This window comes from Mycteria americana, chromosome 9, assembly GCF_035582795.1.
Source record: "Mycteria americana isolate JAX WOST 10 ecotype Jacksonville Zoo and Gardens chromosome 9, USCA_MyAme_1.0, whole genome shotgun sequence".
Taxonomy (NCBI): domain Eukaryota; kingdom Metazoa; phylum Chordata; class Aves; order Ciconiiformes; family Ciconiidae; genus Mycteria; species Mycteria americana.
The window spans coordinates 4,084,145-4,104,557 of record NC_134373.1 but is presented as its reverse complement, the minus strand read 5'-3'; the positions used below and the strand labels follow the sequence as shown (position 1 = coordinate 4,104,557).

Sequence of the window (20,413 nt, the reverse complement as noted above, 5' to 3'; positions counted from 1 at the left end):
TGTCTAATTTATGTATTTCATATGCTTTATTCTCTTTAACAACAATTGAGGCTTAATTCAAAAGAAACGGTGATAGTTGTCTGTGCAGTTTGAAAGCACTGATTTATTCTTGGGTGCTGGTTGAAAGTACGGCCTTTATAAGTCAATATTCCTTAGAATTTTGAGTTTGTTCTCACTTAAAAATGTTTGTTTTCAGACAACACTGGTCTCCCTATGGAAGCAGCTGTTTCTGTCTGGCACTGAGATCCCATGGAGAAGCTGAGGAGGGGGATGGCTCTTCATATCCACGAAGCCTGGATACTTCTGTTTGTAATCCCTGCTTTGGTCACTCCAGCTGCCATCAATCATGAAGACTACCCCGCCGACGAAGGGGACCAGACCTCCAGTAATGACAATCTGATCTTTGATGACTACCGAGGGAAGGGCTGTGTGGATGACAGTGGCTTTGTGTACAAACTGGGAGAACGTTTTTTCCCGGGACATTCCAACTGTCCCTGTGTCTGTACTGAGGATGGTCCTGTTTGCGATCAACCAGAATGCCCTAAAATCCACCCAAAGTGTACAAAAGTGGAACACAATGGATGCTGTCCAGAATGCAAAGAAGTGAAGAACTTTTGTGAATATCATGGGAAAAATTACAAAATCTTGGAGGAATTTAAGGTATGAAACCCTTTCTTCAGTATTTATTATTACTGTGCTATAGGAATTGTATTTCTCGTGGGGACTCTGAAAGGCACTCAGTATTTTCTCACTGCTGTTAATTGGTGCTAAAGCTGAAGACCCTTTTAGCTTTGATGCAGGTCTGGCTAATGTGAAAGCTGCCACCTCCTCCCTCACGTGCACCAAGTGAGGGCCAATGGTCAGTCAAAAGTCCCCATGTGCAATGCCAGCCCTCTGAATCTGCTGCTCCGGACAAACTCCTTCTTTGCTCATAGCATGACTCAGGTTGGACTACCAATGGCGTCTGTAAAAATGGTGGTAAACCAATACTGAGTGCTTGTTAAGAACCCCTTTTCCAATTTGGATAGCAAAAACTGATGGCATGGTACTGAGAGTTGTTACTCGTCACTGTATGAGAATGCAAGGAAGTAGATTGCAAGCTATGTTTGGTATTTTCCTTTCAACTGTGATAAAGCTGTCTAGAGTGGCAGAAGGTGAATTTCTAGGCAGATGACCTTCTCAAGTAAGGAGAAGTATGGGGTTTAATTGTAATGGTTGAGTTCCTATTAGGAATGTTGTAAAGAAAGCCTTCTGGACTATATCTTAAAAATAAGACTAGATTTTCAAAAAACATTACCCTTTCCCAACCTGCATCTCTCATTCTAATGAGTTTGATTGCATGTTTTCAATTCTGCTAAGGAAAATAGCATTTCACAATGAAGAACAGGGTCTGCAAAGGCAATAGGTAGGCATGAGTTTGTTCTCCCAGGTCACATGGCTTTAAGATTCGTACCTCCATAATTAACGACAGCCTATAACTCTTCATGGCTGTATGCCCAATCTCATTATATGCTTTCCAATTTATTTTCTTTTCTGACAATGAAAATACTTCCATATAGGTCTGTGTACTTCACAAGTTGTCGGTAACATAGATCACTATTTCCATTTGCCCAGTTACTGTCATTTTCAGTGAAGGTAGTATTTAGTTCTTTTCTTCTATCAGGTATGGTTTATGTTCATCTTCTGTCCATGTGTAACTGCAATCACTCAGTATGGGCAAGTCAGTTTAATGTCATAGTCACAAGGCAAAACAAATAGATGAGGAACATCTCCTTGAGGGCCATCCTGATCAACCTGTTCTCTGCTTTGCTTTGCTGAGGGATGTGAAGATGCTGATTTTGTGAACTGCTTAAATAACAGTTTCTTCTTGCCATAGGAAGGCCTAACCCAACTTCACCCCACAATCAGGCTTCAGTGGTCCCATGTTGACTGCTCTGTTGTCAGGTGATGAAGTGTCCCACCTAGGTGTAATTTTGCCACATGGTCAGGTTCTGATGTGAAAGTTATAAGCATTCTTTTTGGAGAGATTTCAGTGGGAGAATAATGAGATGGATCTTCTCATTAAAGTATCTTTTGCATGTGAATGAAATACAAAAGTACTAATCACTTTTCCTGAAAGACATAATTGCACCCTGATAACAGATTAACGGATAGAGAAACAGAATTGAGGGGAGAAAGGCTATTAGAGGGAGTTGGAGCAATCTGGTTCATTGTTTGCTGTGTTCAAAAACTGTGGGGTGTTGTGCGGAAAGCAAAGTTCCAGTATCCTCTGGGAGACACAAAGGAGATGGTGGCATGCCACTCTTGCACACGGTAACCCTCAGTTCGGGGCTAATGTGAGATCCTTCAGACTTAATTTAGTCGACAGTTGAGCTTTTGACCTGGACCTGTGTTTTGCTGAGAGCTCGATACCTTGTAGAATAGGGCAGAAACTGATTTTTTTTTCGATCTATGTGTTTACATAGAATAAATAGTGAAACTCTTTTTTTCCTCTGAGCAGTGGAAGAGATTCAGGCAGTAGAAGGTTCCTGTGCACTTCCAGGGGTGTTTTGGGGAAAAAAAAGGAGCACCCATGAACTATGAGTTTATAAATGCTATAGGAAAGACAGAACTTCAGGATGCAGGAAACTGCTGCTATGAAGTGAAATCTTCATTGAAGCATTGGAGCATTTTACTGTTTACTTCAGCTGAACGAAGATTTTATCTGCTATCTCCACAGAAGACATTCTGAGCAGTCCATAGGTTTTGTAGGCTCTGCGCTCTGCTCTGCCCTCGTCCTGTTGAATTTATAAGGTCTGCAAACTTTCTCAAGTCCATTCCACACACATTGAAGTCTGTCTTTGCCAAAGAGAGGCTTTCTCCAGTCGTTCTGACTCAAAACCAGACTGCTTTCAATGGAAATGGAGGCACTTTTTTATGTGGGCTCGTAACCCTTTTACCCACTTGATTTACTTCTTCTAATATGTAGGTTCCAAATCATCATCCGTAGAAGCGCTCGTCACTGCGTGGTTACTGCTGAAATTAGCCTCCATTTAAAAATCTTCTGCAAGTGTGTGCCTGTGAGTGTGTGCACACAAACAGTCATGCTTGCTCTAGTAGTATTACCAGGGCTGACTCATCTTGTAGAAATTTCAACTGCCTGATCTTTCACAAATTAGGGGGGTTTTTTCTCTAGGAATTTTTTTTCTCTAGGATAGAAAAATCTATGAGAGGTTTCTGTTTGGGAGAATTTTCCTGTCTTGTTTCTACGTTTCTGTTTAGGTTTGGGTGAAAAATGCAAATGTGATTGAATCGTTTTTTTTCTTACCACTGACAGTAACTGTGACTCTCTCAGGGTAGAGGAGTAGTGATAAAGACCCATTTCTTGAATATTTAGCTTTCTTCTACTCAACTGGTCTTGTACCTTTGATTTCTTTTACTCATAACAATCATAAGGGCAAAATACAAACATGACAACAAGCCATCTAGCTTAGACAGCTGTCCAAATGTTTATGCTTGTGTCCCTCGGTCGTTAACATGTACAAATGAAATGCTGGACTGAAGTTCAATTGTAAATCTAAACCCATTAGTAGTTTTTCTTGTATCCTTTTGTAAAACCTTGCGTCCCTGACAGATGGTTTAGTAACCCCATGTAGCATCTTCATAGCTCTGGTATGGGTCCTGGGAGATCTTTGGGGGTCTCGAGCCCCAGCTGCCCATACGGAGCTTGCCTCATCCCCTTGGTTTGCCTGGGACTTGTCCCCAGCTTCAGCTGCGGCTGCAGTTCCACCAGAAACCCTCGCAGAAAAGGTCAGCGTGGTCTCCCTAATGTGAATCAAGATCCGACTCAAACAGGTTTAATATGTAGGTTCCTGCCTGGTGTTCAGGATTTCGACTCCTGTGGAGCAGTACGCAGGAGAAAGGGGAGGTCTGGTGGCTTTTACTGGGTTCCCTCTATCTCTTTCCCAACCTCATTTTCCACTTCTCTCCTTGTCAGCCTCGAATCTGGCCTCTCCGGTCTCCTCCGGTCCCTCTCCGAGGCGGACGCGGGGTGATGGGCAGCTGCGGTGGCTGCAAGGAAGGTGTGAAGGATGCTGCAAGTCTCAGGCGGTCTCTGTTTTCTCCAGAGAGATCTGGCGGGGACTCTCAGGGTCACTTAACAGCTTGCTTTTTCTCCCACACATCAGCCGTGTTTTGATTTCAGTCCTGGAGGTTAAGGTCTGAGTCCTGGGTGCTCCGTGCTCGCCTGTACTAGCAGAGATCTTTCAGGGAGGTTGTTAACCCTCCCTTTTCTTCCCAGAGAGAGAAAACAAGCAAATAACAACTCAGAGAGCGGTCTCGGTTATTGTAAGTACACATGGTTGTGTTTTAAATGAATGTTCCCAGACAGCAGCTTATGTAAACTTAAGGAGACAGTGTACCGCCAGCACGCTGGACGTTCTTTGGCAGCTTATGGAGAAATCGTGCAAATGTCAGTGAGCCAACAGTTTTCCTAAGTGCTGATTAGTTTTTACTCTCCTGCATAACTTGCTGGCAGAGAAGCACACACCTACCCGCGTTTAAGAAATGCAATTTACAGCATTGTTTAAGGTACATTTGTAGCCACAGTGAGGAGCCTTTTGAAAATTATTAGGTTGTCAGTTTGAAAAGTCCATAATCACTTGTGAACTTCCTAGATCTCTCATCACCCAATATAGGCATATGCAGAATAACCTTCTATGGACCTGTATGAATATGTAGCAAAATACCATTACTGGGAAATGATCGGTTCACAAGAGACTGTCAAGCTGACATCTTGAAACGTTCTCTTCATTTTAGATCCTACAGGCAGGAACTGCTCCCTGTCCCTGCAGGAGAGTGAGTCCTGGGGACGTGGTTTTCGGTAGCATGGTACCATCCTTCTCAAAGTCAATGGCAGAAATTTTCTAACCACAGACATTAAAACATCTCCATTTGCCTGCAGGACATTGGGTGAGTTATCCTTTGGGTGGGAACACGAGAGGTTTTGGCATCACAACTTGGCCTTCCTGGTGATACTCCGGTCAGATGAGCAGCTTCAACCTGCAGTTGTGAACTTGAGCTTGGAAACAGCTCTGAACATCAAGGACGTTTCTTGGGTGCTCTTCAGTGGCCGTCCTGCTTTCTGCCAAGCACAAAGCTGCAATTTCACCCAGCCATTGGCTCTGCCAGTACTCTGGCAGAGTACTCTGCTGCCGCCTTTCATCTGCCTGCCCTTTCCAGTGACTTCACCTCCTTGTTCTCTCCCCTTCCACCTTCACTGCTCCCTTCCCAAACCCATCCTTGCTCAAAAAGTCCCTAGGTGACGCCCAAATGTTTGTCCCTTGCAGCAAACACCAGTGTAGATTGGAGAACAACCCATTGCCCCTGGGCAGGCCTCCGCGTGGTGGGCGGGAGGGGGAAAAAAAACCACAGGAAAGGAGAAATTTTAGTTTCATTCTTGAGCAAAATCCCCACTGACTTGAAAAGAGCCAGGATTTCACTGCTAGAGTTCTACTTTATTTTTCTTTCCCATGTTTCCTGCCACTGTATCTTGAGTTCATTGCTTTGTTTTGTCCACAAATCATCTGTAATCCTTCAGCTAGGGCTTCTGTATCTCGCTGACTTTATGTCTTCTTGAGTGGCACTTTGCACAGTAGGGATCACAGCTCTAACAGGGATCTTCGGGGTATAATCAGAATCCAAAATAAATGAGGGACTATATAAGCATAGCATTATCATATACTAATTCTCAGCTCATTATGGAAACCTTTACTTTGGAATAGTGGCACCTCCTTCTCCTTTGTTAATGCTCTTTAAAAATGTTTTATTAATGCAATTATCTCAATATAACTTAACAAAATAAGACCTCTCATCAAAAGGCATTAGCGAGAGTGTAGAGCGTAGCGCATGCAAGAGCGTAGCGCATGCAAGTGTGTCCATTCTGCCAGTGGAGAAAAGGAGACGATGAAACCAAAAAGTGATTCCCCAACCCCCAGAACCATGCCAGAAATAGAAATTAAGTGGTGCAAGCTACAGCCTTGCTCTGACCACTAGTTACCCAGCCTGGGAGCGCAACCTTATCAAATATGAATGAAACGCTTGGGTCGTTCCCGGAGCATTACTGACGGGATGACGCTGTTAGGCGAAGAACCAGAGCTTGTTGCAGCCCTGGGTTGAAAGGGGAGGTGAGGGGGAGAAGCGTGCAACCGTCGGGTGCCTGGGGTGGTGCAGTGGGCCGCTCTGAGAGTCCCTCAGCCCTGCCCAGGCGCATTGAACTCTCCAGCTGCAGGTTTGGACTGTGGATGCTGTGATTTATATTGGCGTGAGAGAACAGAGATACGACACCTTAAATCTGAGCAGCTTCCTTAAGCCACTAGAAGACCAAGGTGGGGAGAAAAGGAAGGTTCTTTACTGGGCTTCTGCTCTGTAATATGAGTGTTCAGTTTCCTGGTGAATCTTGGAAAGAGCTCAAATCGTGGCAAGCTAATCATCGCAGGAGCAAGCATTATTAAAACCTTTTGGTAGTAAGTGTACTAACCAGTCATCCAAATCACTAGTAGTTTTTAGATCTTTGCTCATAAATTACAAGAAACTGATTACTAACCCAAGCCAGCGTGGGGCCCCGATTTTAATATTTGCATTTTTCTCTCCAGGATATGTACAGCAGGTTTTTTTTCTACTATGACTCAAACAAATGGGGCTTTTTTTTTCTTCTTCTTCTTCTTCTTGTGTGTTCTGCAATTTCACGTACGGCTAGAAAATCATAATACAAAAGAAATTTCAATAACGTGCCTGTGCTTTAATAAAAGGAGCCATGAACAATGCCAGCTCTGAAGATAGCATACAGCCATTGAAATCAGACAGGGGAAACAGAACATCAGTCAGATGGAAAAGTATGATTTATTATCTCCCTCCTGGCAAAATTACAGTGACAATGTCTATGCAAAGGAATCTGAAATTACTGACTTACTGTATTTCTGTCATAATTTGTACCAAGAAAACATACTAAAACAGATAGGCGTGTCACATATTGATCTATAGCGATACCTATTTTTTAAGTTATGTTATATACTTAGCTACTGATTCTCTAACATATATATTACATTATGCACAAGTATTTTATTACAATAGGTGAAAGAAGATGGGCTGTATTCAGAATTTGGCTGTTGTTTTCCATGCTGTTGTTTTCCCCAGATCACAGTAATACATGGAGGCCCCAAAAGGTCGGTGGCGCTGGCTCCGCTACACACTTACTCTCTCAAAGCTCCCCATTGAAATAGATGAGACCCAAAACTCAAGCATCAGCATGATTAAAAACCACGAGGAATTAAGCAAAAGCCCCCGTGCTTTAATCACAGTGCACCAGTGCAGGAGTGCAGTGCGGAATGCGGCCTGTACGTGCAAGCCCAAGGGTTTGGTATTTTTCCAGTAAACATGACACAGGAACGAGCACGTGCCCAACATTTGCACCGCCAAAGCTGTGGCTGGGCTTTCAGATATTTGCTCCGGGAAATAGCCCATCGGCCCTGCTTGCTTCCAGATTTGGGGGCTGTCCAGAGAGCTACTGAAAGAGAGGAGATATCTCTGCACAGCCGGAGAAGAGGCTCTGGCACTTCCTCTCCCCTCCATTGCTGCTGGAGCTGTGCTGTTAAGAAAATGGGTTGTGTAGTACATGCAACTGTTACCAGCTCCTTCCAAGAGTGGTAGAATCAAGTCTGAGGCTTTATTATCATGCCAGACAATGCTCAGTGAGGCCAAGGAGAGAAGCGCTCGTCCTTTGGCTCTCCTAAGCTATGTCCATCTTGTCACCCAAGATATCTCTGTAGGGGTGGTGAGCATGAGGTCTTCAAGTCGTCAGCTTGTGAAGAAGGATGTTGTCCGTAGAAACATTGACAGATTGGCGAGAAGTTTTTTACATGACCGTTTCCTACCAGAGTGAGGGGAAGTGCAGGTGTGTGTTTGTTGGTACTGGAATGTGCTTTACGCAGAATTGCGTTCATTAAAAATAATGCTCAGTTAGCTAATTATCCTAGTTATTGTTTTTAAGACTATAATTAGGTAAATCATGTAATGACAATGCTCAGTCTAGTTGCAAAATAAAAATACACGTAGTGTTAGGCTTCCTTACTCTCTGTTCTGTGGTACAGTTCAGAGGTAATTCTTTGGGAATTATAATAAAATTGGTATGCTTGGAGGAGCGTCAGGGTTTGAAGCAGCTCCTCGAAGCAGGGAGTCTCTCAGTCTGTTAACTGTGGTCATCCCGGGCAGGAAAACCTTTCTGACTGAGGGTTAACCCAGTGTGCTCCCTGTGTTAGCAGACCCCAGCGTATTCTCTCATCGCAGGTAACCTATTCAAACTCATTTTCATTTCACATCCTTCCCAGCTTGTGCTCGTAACCAAATGTGATAACATTCCCTGAGGGACAGAAACCTCCCAGACTCTGCTGGCTTCTCTCCTGAGGGTTTAAGCAACGGCAGCTGGATACAATGGGCAGACAGGGGAATTTGGAAAATGCCTGCTCCATAGTGCGAGCTAGTAAAGAGCTGTTTTATTCTGTGGGGCAGGTGAGGCAGGTTCTCCGCTGCTGTGAACTGCTGCAGCTTCATGGATCACAGGTGGCCCACTGGGATGTTACACTGGTGTAAAGTTCGGTACCAGTTAGATGCTCCTCTGGGGCGTTTGCATGATGCTGACCTGAGATAAGGATTTGGCTGAGGGAGCTCCCGTGAAGCCTCATCCGCCTTGCCAGCTGCCAGAAAGTAAGAAGTTAGGCTAGGCTATCAAAAAACTACAGATAATGGAGAATGAGAGAGAAAAAGCAACCAGGAACAAGTCAGTATTTGATAGGATGTATTTGCCCCCCTCCCACCTCTCAACATGCAATGAAAACAGGACCGGTGTCAAAGCCCAGGAGCAAAGGAGACCAAAACCACAGCAAACCCAAGCAGACACGTGTCGTTAACCCACTGGTGCAACCACAACTCACTGCTTGGCAGGACGAGGCTTTGAAGCAGGGCCTGGAGAAGCAAAGGAGAAGGGGACATGCGTGTAGATGTAGTCGTGGGTTCTCAGCACCCTTGAGCTCCTGTACTCTCAGCAATGTAAAGGAAAAAAGCAAGTCAGCTCCTAACCGCTCCTTGGACATAGACTTGGGTTCAGCCAACATGTCTTTCCTTGGGAGGAGAAAAAGGCAATACAGCAACAGGGCGTGTTCATGGAGATCAGTAATGAGCTCTTGTCTCCAGCTCCCACGCTGGAGGGGATCCTGAGCTCGGCCGAGGTGAGCAAGAGCAAAGCATTGAGGAAAGAGCTGCTCCTTCGGGGGCAAGGAGGGGGCATATTGGTGTGCCGGTGGGACGCGGGAGCTCCCACTGCAGTACCAGCGGGGTGGGACCGGCTTCTTTTAGGGCGCAAGAGGTGCAAAACTGTGCGAAACGCTGAGGCTGAGGGTAATACGGCACTGAAGTCTGCAGTGTGGGGCCTACAGCAAGAGGAGCTCACACCTTCCTTTGACTGCCGTGACCCAGCCAGGAGTCACCCACCAGGATGATTATTTCCAGCTGCCTGAGCTGCGTGGGGACACGGAGCTTGTCTTCAGACAAAGCAGACTGACCCCAAAGATCGCGTTCAGTTCGGCCGAACAGCCATCAGCTGGGTATCTTGTGAGTAAAAGAGTCACAGGGCCAAATCCATCACTGGTGTAAATCTACCTGGCCTGTACTGTGGCTGTGGAAAGTGCATCTGATGATCCAGACAGAAAACTGCAGGAGAAGGAATGGGACCAAGATCCAGATCTCCTCCCCAGTGATGGCTGGTTATGTTATACCTACCTCCTTAATACAAATTCAGTATTTTATCAGTACATAGAGTTGATCTCGCCACTTGCTCCCATCTTTTGGCATGAATGAAGACGGAAACAGCAGATTCAGGTATAGGGAAAACACATGTAAAAGGGGTCACCTTTCTGACCAGGTCCTTGGTTCCTTTCTCCCTGCCCCAGGAGGCTTTCTCCTAGACGAGGCTCCTTCATTGCAAGAGCCGACAGGGAGGGAATGGAGAGCAGGAAGCTGCCAGCTGGGCTCGCTTTCCCTATTGATATTAAAAGGAGCTTAACAAATGTGAAGCACACGCAAACATTTTGTCTGTGTCCGAACGAGGCCGCGCATCGCACGTTGGAGCCACGGTCCCATCTGTCATATCTGTAACCTTTCAAAAGGAGTCCTCTTCCCTGTGCACTGGGCATGTCTGAACTAAAGAACTGTTGTAATAGAGTCATAAAAATTATCACCAAAGTAATGGAGACCTCCAGTCCCCTTAGCCCCGGGGTAGGTGAGGTGCAACTATTGTAAGGAATAAAATGAGACATATATCAAAACAAAGAGAGTTCTTACCAAAAAAAGTGCAGAGTCATGTTGGTATGGAAAGCTCCGCTGCTGCTCTCAAGGGAGGAAAACAACTATGAGGCTGCAGATACACAGCTCCTGTGGAAAAAGGGCCAGGGCTGGGCTCAAGGTTGTCTCTCTCCCATCAGCTAATGGAGGAGTCACTCTCCAGACCCAGACGTGGTTCCAGGGGCCTTTTAAACCCATCAAGTTGTGGCACATAGCAAATATATGAGTACAAAGCTCCTAATGCCATCACAATCCCAAATCATCAGATGTGGGTCCAGGATACCCACGGTGAGGCACATCTTCTGTGCATCTCTCCCTCATCTGGCTTGCTGATCTGTCGTGGCTCCCCAGGAATTTTTACAAAAGGATGGCAGGGATAATATTGTTTCCAGGTATGGACAGGCATGGTCTGGGGCTGAGGGGAGGAGAGGTATACCTGACCTGGGGGGATTACAGCATCTTTATGCCTCTCCATCTCCAGAATCCAAGCCTGGTCACCAGCCTGCTGGAAAGACTCCTGTAGCTGTGAATGGACAAGCAGCAGTTAGGGGTAACTAAAATCGAGCTTTGGTTGGAGAGCTGCAGCACCTGTAGGCTAAGAAAATAGGCAAGTCCTCTTCAGCCTCCTTGTGATGAGGCTGCTTTGAGTATAGGATGGAGTCGCCATTTATAGAAAATGTTTTCAGTAGTGCATTTGTGTCTCTCTTGTCCTTTCAGTTGAGTGGGAAATTTGTCATTTCATTTCGGTCTTACATTAGCAATGCTTGTGTGCGTGTTGGGGGCTCCCTTAGAAGTACAGGATCTCAGCATCCACTTCTGCTGCTTCTTGGAAGCCAGCTCCTTGTTTTAGCCCATCTGCAGTATGGTGCAAGCATTTTTCAATTTTTGGATGGCACAGTTCATTTGTATTGCTAGTGCTCCATTTAAGTAGGATACAGCTCCAGTTTTTCACTGCAAATAAATTATCTAATGACTTAGTACTTTTTTCCTGTTGCAAAATCATTTGCAACCTGATGGCATTTTCAGTGATTGTACTCATCTAATAATCACTCACCGGATTGTTTATTTGAGGAACTTTCCACCTGTGGAAAATCCAAGTCATTACGATTTCCGTAGCTTAATTGATACTGGGTCTCCACTAGCTGGATGGATGATTTCTTTTTTAAATAAGTGACAAAAACGACTGACATTTTTGTCCCGTGCAAGTGCTTGTATTAGCACACCCACACAAAAAAGAGCCATTTACCAAACTTGTAACACCATTTAGACAGTTATTTATGCACTGCTAATAGTAAAGGCAAAGTGAGCAGCCCAGAAGAGAAGTGGGCTGATTTCAGTCTCACCTTCGAGTGGGACTCGCTGGCTAGCCCCTTCTCCGCAGCTTGGCACCTGCAAAATTTCTCGGTTGAAAGCTTTCTCTGAACTTCCCTGCAGTCTCCTGCTAATCTGCCTGAGATCACAGGCAATTTCAATAACAATGAAAATGATTCTAATTTTGACTCCAGGAGTATCTTCGATGAATGCTATCCCGGTTTCTTTTTTATTCATCTCCCCTGGTTTATGACTTCCCACCTCAGCTGTAATGCGGAAACTGTTTTTGCCTCCGATTTTATTCATCAGGTCCTTTTTAACTTTCTTCCCTTTCATGCTTCCTGACAATAAATTCACCACCTGAAACTGTAGCTACAAAAATCATTTCCGTCAGAATTGCCATTGTCCTTAGTGGCATTAAAAGTTACAGCTATTCTTAAGATGTAAGTGCCCAATTTGACAGACTTCACTTTACATTGCTCTGCTTTTCCTGCTGTTTTTATCTGCATAGAGCAGGATGCTATCAGTTGAGCCTGTCTGAGGGGGGAGGCTGAATGTGATTATCCATATGAGTGCTGGCACACAGTCTCTGGAAAACCGAGCGATGGAGAGATTGGCAGCAGCAATGGTTTTCAGCTTTCCTTCCCTTGGAGTCCAGCAGTCGCAGGGGATGGAACACATCCAGTCCTTCCTGGGGACATGTAGGCAGGAGATGCGTGTGGATACAACTAGTGGATCTGAATCTAAGGCAAGGTACTGACAACTGCGTGCAGAAGCATTGCATTTGAATGCAATACAATGGAATTGAATTCAATTCCATTGCGTTCAAAACCGCCTTGACATCGGTAGCAATGGAGATGATGGCATCTCCTTCTTTTTAAGGGGTTTGCACTCAAAACCGCCTTGACATCAGTAGCAATGGAGATGATGGCATCTCCTTCTTTTTAAGGGGTTTGCACTTTGTTTTCAATCATGTTCTCAAAGGGGGAGAAAGCATTGCAACTCTGTATTCAGTAAAACTACCACAAAAAGCATTTTGTCCCTTTCCAGTATAATCTAGGAAAGGCATATACTTACGCACCATTTCCTTTTTGGTGGTTAAAGGAGGTGGGAGCTAACATGCCTGATTAAGGTTTGCAGTGATACCAGGAGTGCTGGCACCTGCTCTGCATTTGCTCTGGTGTGATGGGTCCTTGGGTTTCCGTGGGGCTCAGAAGGCAAGCCCGCTGGCTTAATTTCTCGGTTATACACCGCTTCAAATTCCAGTCAACCAGGCAGATTTCTCCAGTCATTCTGCCCATTTTGTAAATATACCTCTTTGACTGTGAAAAGCATCACAGGCCACAATAGCAGGTCTATTCAATTCAGTGGAAGTACTTAGATTGTCTTCTGCGAACTTGAACAGCTCCTGCATGATGATCAGTATGTGTCTATTGTAACATGATTAGATGGTTGTAAACACTTACATGAAGCTTCTCTATTTCCTTCCTCAAAAGAAATGTCAAGTATTTGTGATAGAATAGTTGGAAAGTTTGTATTGCTCTGTGGTTGTTTGCTAGTAGCTGTGTGTAATTAATGAAGGGCTGTTGTGCCATAGTCAGACAGCACGAGGACATGGTCCCTATGTGACCACTTCATGGGACCTTGTCAATGAGATGAAGTCTTCGAGTATGGGATTATGGGACATTCTTGTACAAACACCCTCTTCAAGCTTAGCTGGGGAGTGTAGGAAGGAGGGGGAAGAGAGCGGCCCAATAAATCCTGCTAACTGGATCTCAGAACAGATGACTAGAGGGCAACTGCAAGAATTTGCAGTAGCTTTGAGCAGCCTGCGTGCTAGCTCCAGCTAGCATGTAAGCCTTCTTCCATGAGGATGAAAACTCGGGTATGAAGAAAGTACCATGCAATGCAAAGTCTTTTCTTGAAAAGGTGAGGAGAGGTCCAAAGTCTGAGGAAGTGGCTGTGCTAAACATGCCTGGAGGAAATCAGGAGCTGGCATCTAAATTCATAGAGTGGGAAGTCTCAAGGAGTAGCAGGTCTGTGTATAGTCTGTTTTAATGATATAAGATCCACTGGCTCTTGAAATACTTGGGTGCCAAATAACACTTTGCTCTCAGACGGCTGCGTGGAAAATGGGCACCATTTTCCCAGCTCCTGGAGGGGGATGAGCCTCAAACCCCCAGTCTGAGTGAAGCCAGCTGGATTAATCACAGCTGATCACAGGAGCCTGCAGCCTTAAATCTTGGTCTGAGATCTCTTCTGAGCTGGGTGACAGCCCACATAACAGGACTGAAACGAGCACACTTGGAAACCACAGTTAGCCTGGTGAATGTGACAGCAGAGCAAAAACTGAGGAAAATTGCTTCTGATTGACAGAACAAACAGGTAAAGAAAAAGTATCAATCAGATGTCATCTTCAGAGATTTTCGTTTGTCTTAGGTAAATCACTCCCTTTCCATCCCTCTAGAGATGTTTGTGTAGAAGCAGCTAAGAGTGATTGACAAGCAGCCGTGTAGACAGAGAAATCCTTATTGGAGGCAGGGAAGAGGAGGGCTGCAGTATAATGTTTCATATATACATATATATGCTTTCTCCATTCACTCAAGGAGAATACTTACTACTCAGTAATAAGCTTTTGCAGAGCAACCTACGTGTTATAGAGAAGTTTTTTGCATGTTTGGGGCAGCGGAGGGGTGGCTTAGGGTGCTGTAGTTGTGGACAAGGCATGAGCTAAGGGTGAAATACAGGGGAGGTTCAGTAAGTATTTGGGACAAGAGAATTTCTATGACTAAATGAGATGGCTCAGGGGCAGTAAAGCTTCGGTCTTGCAGAAGCTTCTTGCAAGATCTTGCCTAAAAACTTGAAGTTTTCTGTATCGGTTCTTTGTGTGATTGTACCAGCTGCCTTGGTGTAAAAAAATGTTTGATTCAGATCTCTTCAGCTGTAGAAAAGTATAAAAGAATAGATTTAGACACTGAGTTTTTAATTCAATTTTCCATTTTCTTTTCTTCACCTCTCCCTTAAGTTTGGGAAGAATTAGTATTTTAGGCTATTTTCCTGAAGAATTGTTTGATCATGCGATCTCTCTGTTTGTCCACCAGTCCTTCTGGATGACTTGAGGGCCTGCTGGAGTGCTCAAGTGTAGACCTCTCAGAAGTATGAAATTTCTGTGGTTTTATGAAACCTAGTAGCCGAGTAAAGCTACTAAAGCACCCACATGGTGCCTAACCCCATAAGAGAGGGAGCCCCTTATGACTGTGAGGAGTAGCTGGATGATGTTAGCAATCATAATTCACAGAATCATAGAATCATTAAGGTTGGAAAAGACTTCTAAGATCATCTAGTCCAACCATCAACCCAACACCTTCATGCCTACTAAACCATGTCCCAAAGTGCCACGTCTACCTGTCTTTTAAATACCTCCAGGGATGGTGACTCCACCACCTCTCTGGGCAGCCTGTTCCAATGCTTGATCACCCTTTCAGTGAAGTAAAATTCCCTAATATCCAGTCTAAACCTCCCCTGATGCAACTTGAGGCCATTTCCTCTCATCCTATCGCTTGTTACTTGGGAGAAGAGACCGACCCCCACCTCTCTACACCCTCCTTTCAGGCAGTTGTAGAGAGCGATGAGGTCTCCCCTCAGCCTCCTTTTCTCCAGGCTGAACAACCCCAGGTCCCTCAGCCGCTCCCCATCAGCCTTGTGCTCCAGACCCTTCCCCAGCTTCGTTGCCCTTCTCTGGACACGCTCCAGCCCCTCAATGTCTCTCTTGTAGTGGGGGGCCCAGAACTGAACACAGCATTCGAGGTGCGGCCTCACCAGTGCCGAGTACAGGGGCACGGTCACTGCCCTAGCCCTGCTGGCCATGCTATTCCTGATACAAGCCAGGATGCTGTTGGCCTTCTTGGCCACCTGGGCACACTGCCGGCTCATGTTCAGACACTGCTGGCTCATGTTCATTCCTATATGTGCTGGCATTTGCTTCCAAAAAGAAGGTGAAAATGGTGGGGAGCTGGTTTGTATGGGAGCGAGAGTGAAGATTAGGAGATACGGTATCCACATCTTGTTTGGCTTCCCGATTTCCCCTGCTCAGGGTGTATCTTGTTTTTCGTTCCGTTTCCTTTGCTGCCTTTTTCGTTTGCTTGTTTATATCATCTATTAAGTTTATCATTATGTGCTCATGCACATGAAATCTTTGTTAGCCAGACATATTTTCTATTCGCTGTTTTAATTGTCCTTCCTTCTTTCTTTGTTAAACTCTGCTGATTGCAGACGTTTCCCATTTGACAGCATCCGAGACTAAGGTTTTCCAGCCACGCAACTGGATGAGCGCTGGCTCCTTCCTCCAGCCACCCGGCTGTGTGGGATGGGGCCGTCCCCTGGTAGAAGCAGGGAACGAACCTGCCCTCCCAGCCAAACCTGGGGTCACAGTCCTCCTTGAGATCAATAGTCTAGAAGAGAAATAGAAGGTGGGCCGTGATCTTAGGTGTGGTTATAAACAGGGGTATGTAGGGTCCACGTTCTTGTGCTACTTTGGTCTCTTTGAAGCGACTGGCCGAAGAAGATGTGAATCAGGGTCAGTGCTGAGACTGAGAAGGTCCTTTGTGCTCTGTGTCCCACTTCATCTGTTCTCAAAAGCCCTTGAATGGTGGTTAGATGTTGGCCACGTCTGCTTCCCACCAACTTGGCTCGACTTGGCCCCTGCACTGACAACAATATCAAAGAACGTATTTCATCACTTAGTTCTGAGGGTTGGTGCTCTCACCCCAGTTGTAAGCGAACATTGGGTAAAAAGAATTTCAGGTGCTTTGCACCAGTCTTCCCAAGTCAAAATGCTGCACTGATACCTTCTACAAAAGGACCCAGTTTGCTCCTCTGGTTTTAATGATAGGTCCATTTCTTAAAACATACCTTGAACAGTAAGGGACCATGCAGTTGTTGTGTGGACACGTGTCCGTGTTATGGCTGGGCACCGTGAACAGCCTTTCCTTTTGGACAATGGCAAGAAGAGTCTTCCTGCACCAACATCTCTTGAAATCCTTCCTAACAAATCCTTCCCTAGAGAGTCTTCTAAGATTATTCTGCCTTGGATGGGTGGAGTGAATAAATCGTCTTCTGGCCCAAACACTTTTTCTAGAATACCAGTTTAAGGGACACCAATAAAGCGTTTGCACTGTCCATGTGGGAATGGCCACACAATTATTTGTGTCCTCTCTTCTTCATACTTCAGAAACCCTCTGCATTTTTTCAACTTTGTTTTTCAGTAGGGATGAGAGTTTCTCTTCAGGCACTGGTGTTAGCTGGTGTTTCAACTTCAGTGGCTACAAAAGTGTAAACCACCCCCTTCCATGGGGGATAAATCTTTAAATCCAGGTTCTGGGACTTGCAAGGGTTGGCAGAGCTGCTTGGTGGATCCTGTGAAACGCTCCTAATCATGAGCAGTACTTGTGCTGGGACAGAGAGCAAGCGAAGCAGCAGCATGTGGGTGGGAACGCCACTGACCACAAACTGCCGTGATCTGGAGAAAAATAAGAGCAAATGAGGTAGATGGAAGAATCAGGAAACAAAACTTTGGGACATCTTTCACTGGTTCCCTGTTCTTCACTGGTTCCCAGTTTGTCATTTTGCTGCTTGGTCTACATAATGCCTATGTAAATAAATAGAAGACTCTTTTGGCCAATGTCCCATAGTTATTCCACGACAAGGGTAGCTCCAGGGAAATTAATAGCAGGGATGCAGAGCACACAGACAACAGTAAAAAGATGCTCAATCAGTGTGCTTGGGGCAAAGTCCTTTCTGAAAGGGCAGGGGTTTGCAAATCAGATCCCAGAGCACATCCCATGGGAGGAGGTACCTAGACATTCATAAAATAAGTGGACAGGAAGGCTGGAGTCACCCATGGAGGTGAGCATGTGGATAAGAGCCACAGTAAGGGGCACTGGCAAGCGAAGAAAGTAGTCAGATAGAGGAATATCCTAGAGGCAAGACCAAGTACCTTGAACTTGATAAGATTGGGAAGAGGAGGTGGCTGAGAAAAGTCTCGTCGTTCATACCAAAGCAGCCTTTTCATTTGCTGGCTGCTCGTTCCTTGTACCACCGAGGTGTGCTTTCCTTTCATTGTGTGCGGTTCTTCCCTTCTGAAAAGCTGCTTTCAGTGTCACGCAACATCATGGTTTATTACAGTGTCATTTTCAGGTGACACCAACAACGCAAAAGCAAAGATGTGTATGTCATGTCTCATTTACTCAGTTGCAGGGTCGTTCAGTGGCATCTTCTACTTGTGCTGATGATCTTTAAGCCGTAGATTGGGCTGCAGTCCTGGAAATGCGTCACGTATTTCTCAGCATTGCAGCCACTGTAGTAGTGAAGATGGGGACAAGTCCTGAAGGATACATCAGTGAAAGCCTCCACAAATCACAAACTCTAGTTCTACTGCTCCATATAATTAGCCATTAAAATGAGTAAAAACAAAGCAGCAATTTTCTTATTGATCCCTCAGCAAATAGTTCTGTCTATTTTCTTCTGTATTGTTTCTTCTTATTAAATAGCCTTGAATAAGAAATGTCAGTCAAATGAATTTAGATTCCTGGTGCTTCAGACAGAAATCAAAGCAGGATTGAATGTGGAAAGATAATTAGAGAGAGGAATTCCACCTCCACAGACTTCCCTTGCTCAAGGAGTGCTGATTTTATCTAAATTGCCAAAGCCGTGAGCAAATGAGAGGTGATGGGAATTATAGACTGCAGATGCTGAGACAAAGCAAGGGAAGCTTTAATTAGTGCATTTTAAGGTAGAAATGAATTTCCTGGGAATAAATTATTTGACTCAAGACATATGGAGCTTCTTAGAGGTGAACTGAAAAGCTTTGTACCTGCCAGAACCAGGGCTCACAGGTTGTATCTCTCTTGTAGAAATGAGCCACGCATCACTGGGGTCTGAAACACACGGGGATGAATCCTCCTTTCCTTTGCATCTCACTTTTTTTTTTTTAATAGGGAGGCATTCCCATTGCTGCAGATTCCCACCAATGCAACAGAAAGCAGAATTTTTTCCAATACCCACATTTACTCGTTCGAGTGTTAGTGGTGGACCTGCTGTTGCTGAGGAATTGGGAATTAGGTATTGAACCTACACGTACTGAAAGGAAGTTACTTTCCTTTCAAATTTTCCCCGTAGTCTCCTTTCTCAGCTCTGTTGTTGTCCTTTCATCACACTTGCACACACATAAGGACACTGGGAACCTTAAAACACTGACCTTTCTATTTTTCAACAGATTTCCATGGCTTTTCAAAGGGTGAGACAGTGACAACTCTCGACTATTTGGAGGCAGATAGAGATTCCTGTTTGAATTGATGGAGGTGAAATGACACCATTTAGCTGGGTGCTTTAATGCAGAGCTCCCTGACTTCAGCAGAATTATTCAGGCTCTTAATTATTTACATGTTCTGTGTGAGGCAGTTGTTCACAAGCCTTGTTGAAACCGGCAGGAGTGGGGCCAGGACCAGACCTAATGGTTATGTTATGGGAGTGCTGCAGTGCTGATGCAGGTGCTGCACAAACACAAAATAGAATGTTTTTGCCCCTCCAAGAGCAACGCTATTCTCCTCTGCTCTGAAAAGTGGGAATGAAAGCACATTGAGAGGCTGGCGGATGGACAGGCCACCCCAGCAGCACCTTTCCGACAGCTTGGGGTTTGCTGGCAGTGGTGGTCTACATGAGCTATGTGTGACCTGGAAAAGCACCCTGTCCTCCTTTCCTGGGAGGAACCACCACTCGTGATCTTCCAAAAATCCTGCTCTGCTGCTAGCTAGATGTGTAAGACAACAACAGAGCAGAAGTACAACCTAGGGGCTTCAGCTCAGTCTTTTTGATGAAGGGAGCTGAAGTCTGACAAAAGCTAAAAAACCCGGCACCCTCTCTGGGAAAACAAGTATCATGCTCACTGTTTTTTTTCAAATGTTCTAGTTGCCTATTTCAGATGTTGCTATTTTGTCCTATAGGTTAATTTGTATTACCCATGATGAATGAATGCAGTCAAGAGGTATTAAACGCTGATGTGTTTATCTTATGGCAAGATAGAAATGTTGCAAACTTGTGAGCTACGGGAGGAAATGGGCTAATTTTAGATTTGTTCCTAGCCCTCGCCATGCGAATGGTGTCGCTGCGAGCCCAGCAATGAAGTTCACTGTGTTGTAGCAGACTGCGCAGTTCCCGAGTGTGTCAACCCAGTCTATGAACCAGAACAGTGTTGTCCTATCTGCAAAAATGGTAAGAAAGTACTGTATTGGCTTTAACAAAGAGATATAAAGGAAACATTTCATTAAAATGTTGTTACCGATGCATCGCCAGAAGGTTTGCTTCCATTGGCACAGGCTGGCGTTGGGGCTGTTACTTGTCCTTGCATGCGGGCTTCAGTTACGAGGTGGGAACAGTGAAAATTAAGTCTGCCCTTCATGGCCTGTGTCTTCTCATTGAAGCTGATGGGATTGCTGACTTGAGTAAGGTTTTATAGGATTGAGCCCTGATATCGGTGATAGTTGTTTGGTATCTTTGCTTTTTTCTCATAATTAGTCTAACATGAAATCAAGTATATAAGAAAAGAGAGAGTCTTTGTCCCTAAACTAAGAAGCCAATGGTTATTACTTAAGACCAGGGGAAAACTCACCGAAATCAATGGCAAAGCTCCCCCTGGGACCAGTAAGACACCCACCGAGCCTGTAATGTTGTAGGT

At 45.0% G+C, this 20,413-nt stretch overlaps 1 protein-coding gene across 3 annotated transcripts in view; it reads left to right on the top strand.

The window, feature by feature from the left end:
• Nucleotides 1-20,413, top strand: part of VWC2L (von Willebrand factor C domain containing 2 like) — a 55,555-nt gene that overhangs the window by 2,254 nt on the left and 32,888 nt on the right. For 2 of the 3 annotated variants that reach the window (XM_075512048.1, XM_075512050.1), the window contains exons 2-3: nucleotides 197-660; nucleotides 19,821-19,950. In XM_075512048.1, coding sequence (XP_075368163.1) covers nucleotides 250-660; nucleotides 19,821-19,950 — 541 coding nt within the window. In that variant the 5' untranslated portion in view covers nucleotides 197-249. The remainder of the gene's footprint in view (nucleotides 1-196; nucleotides 661-19,820; nucleotides 19,951-20,413) is intronic. The other variant, XM_075512051.1, reaches the window with a different exon arrangement.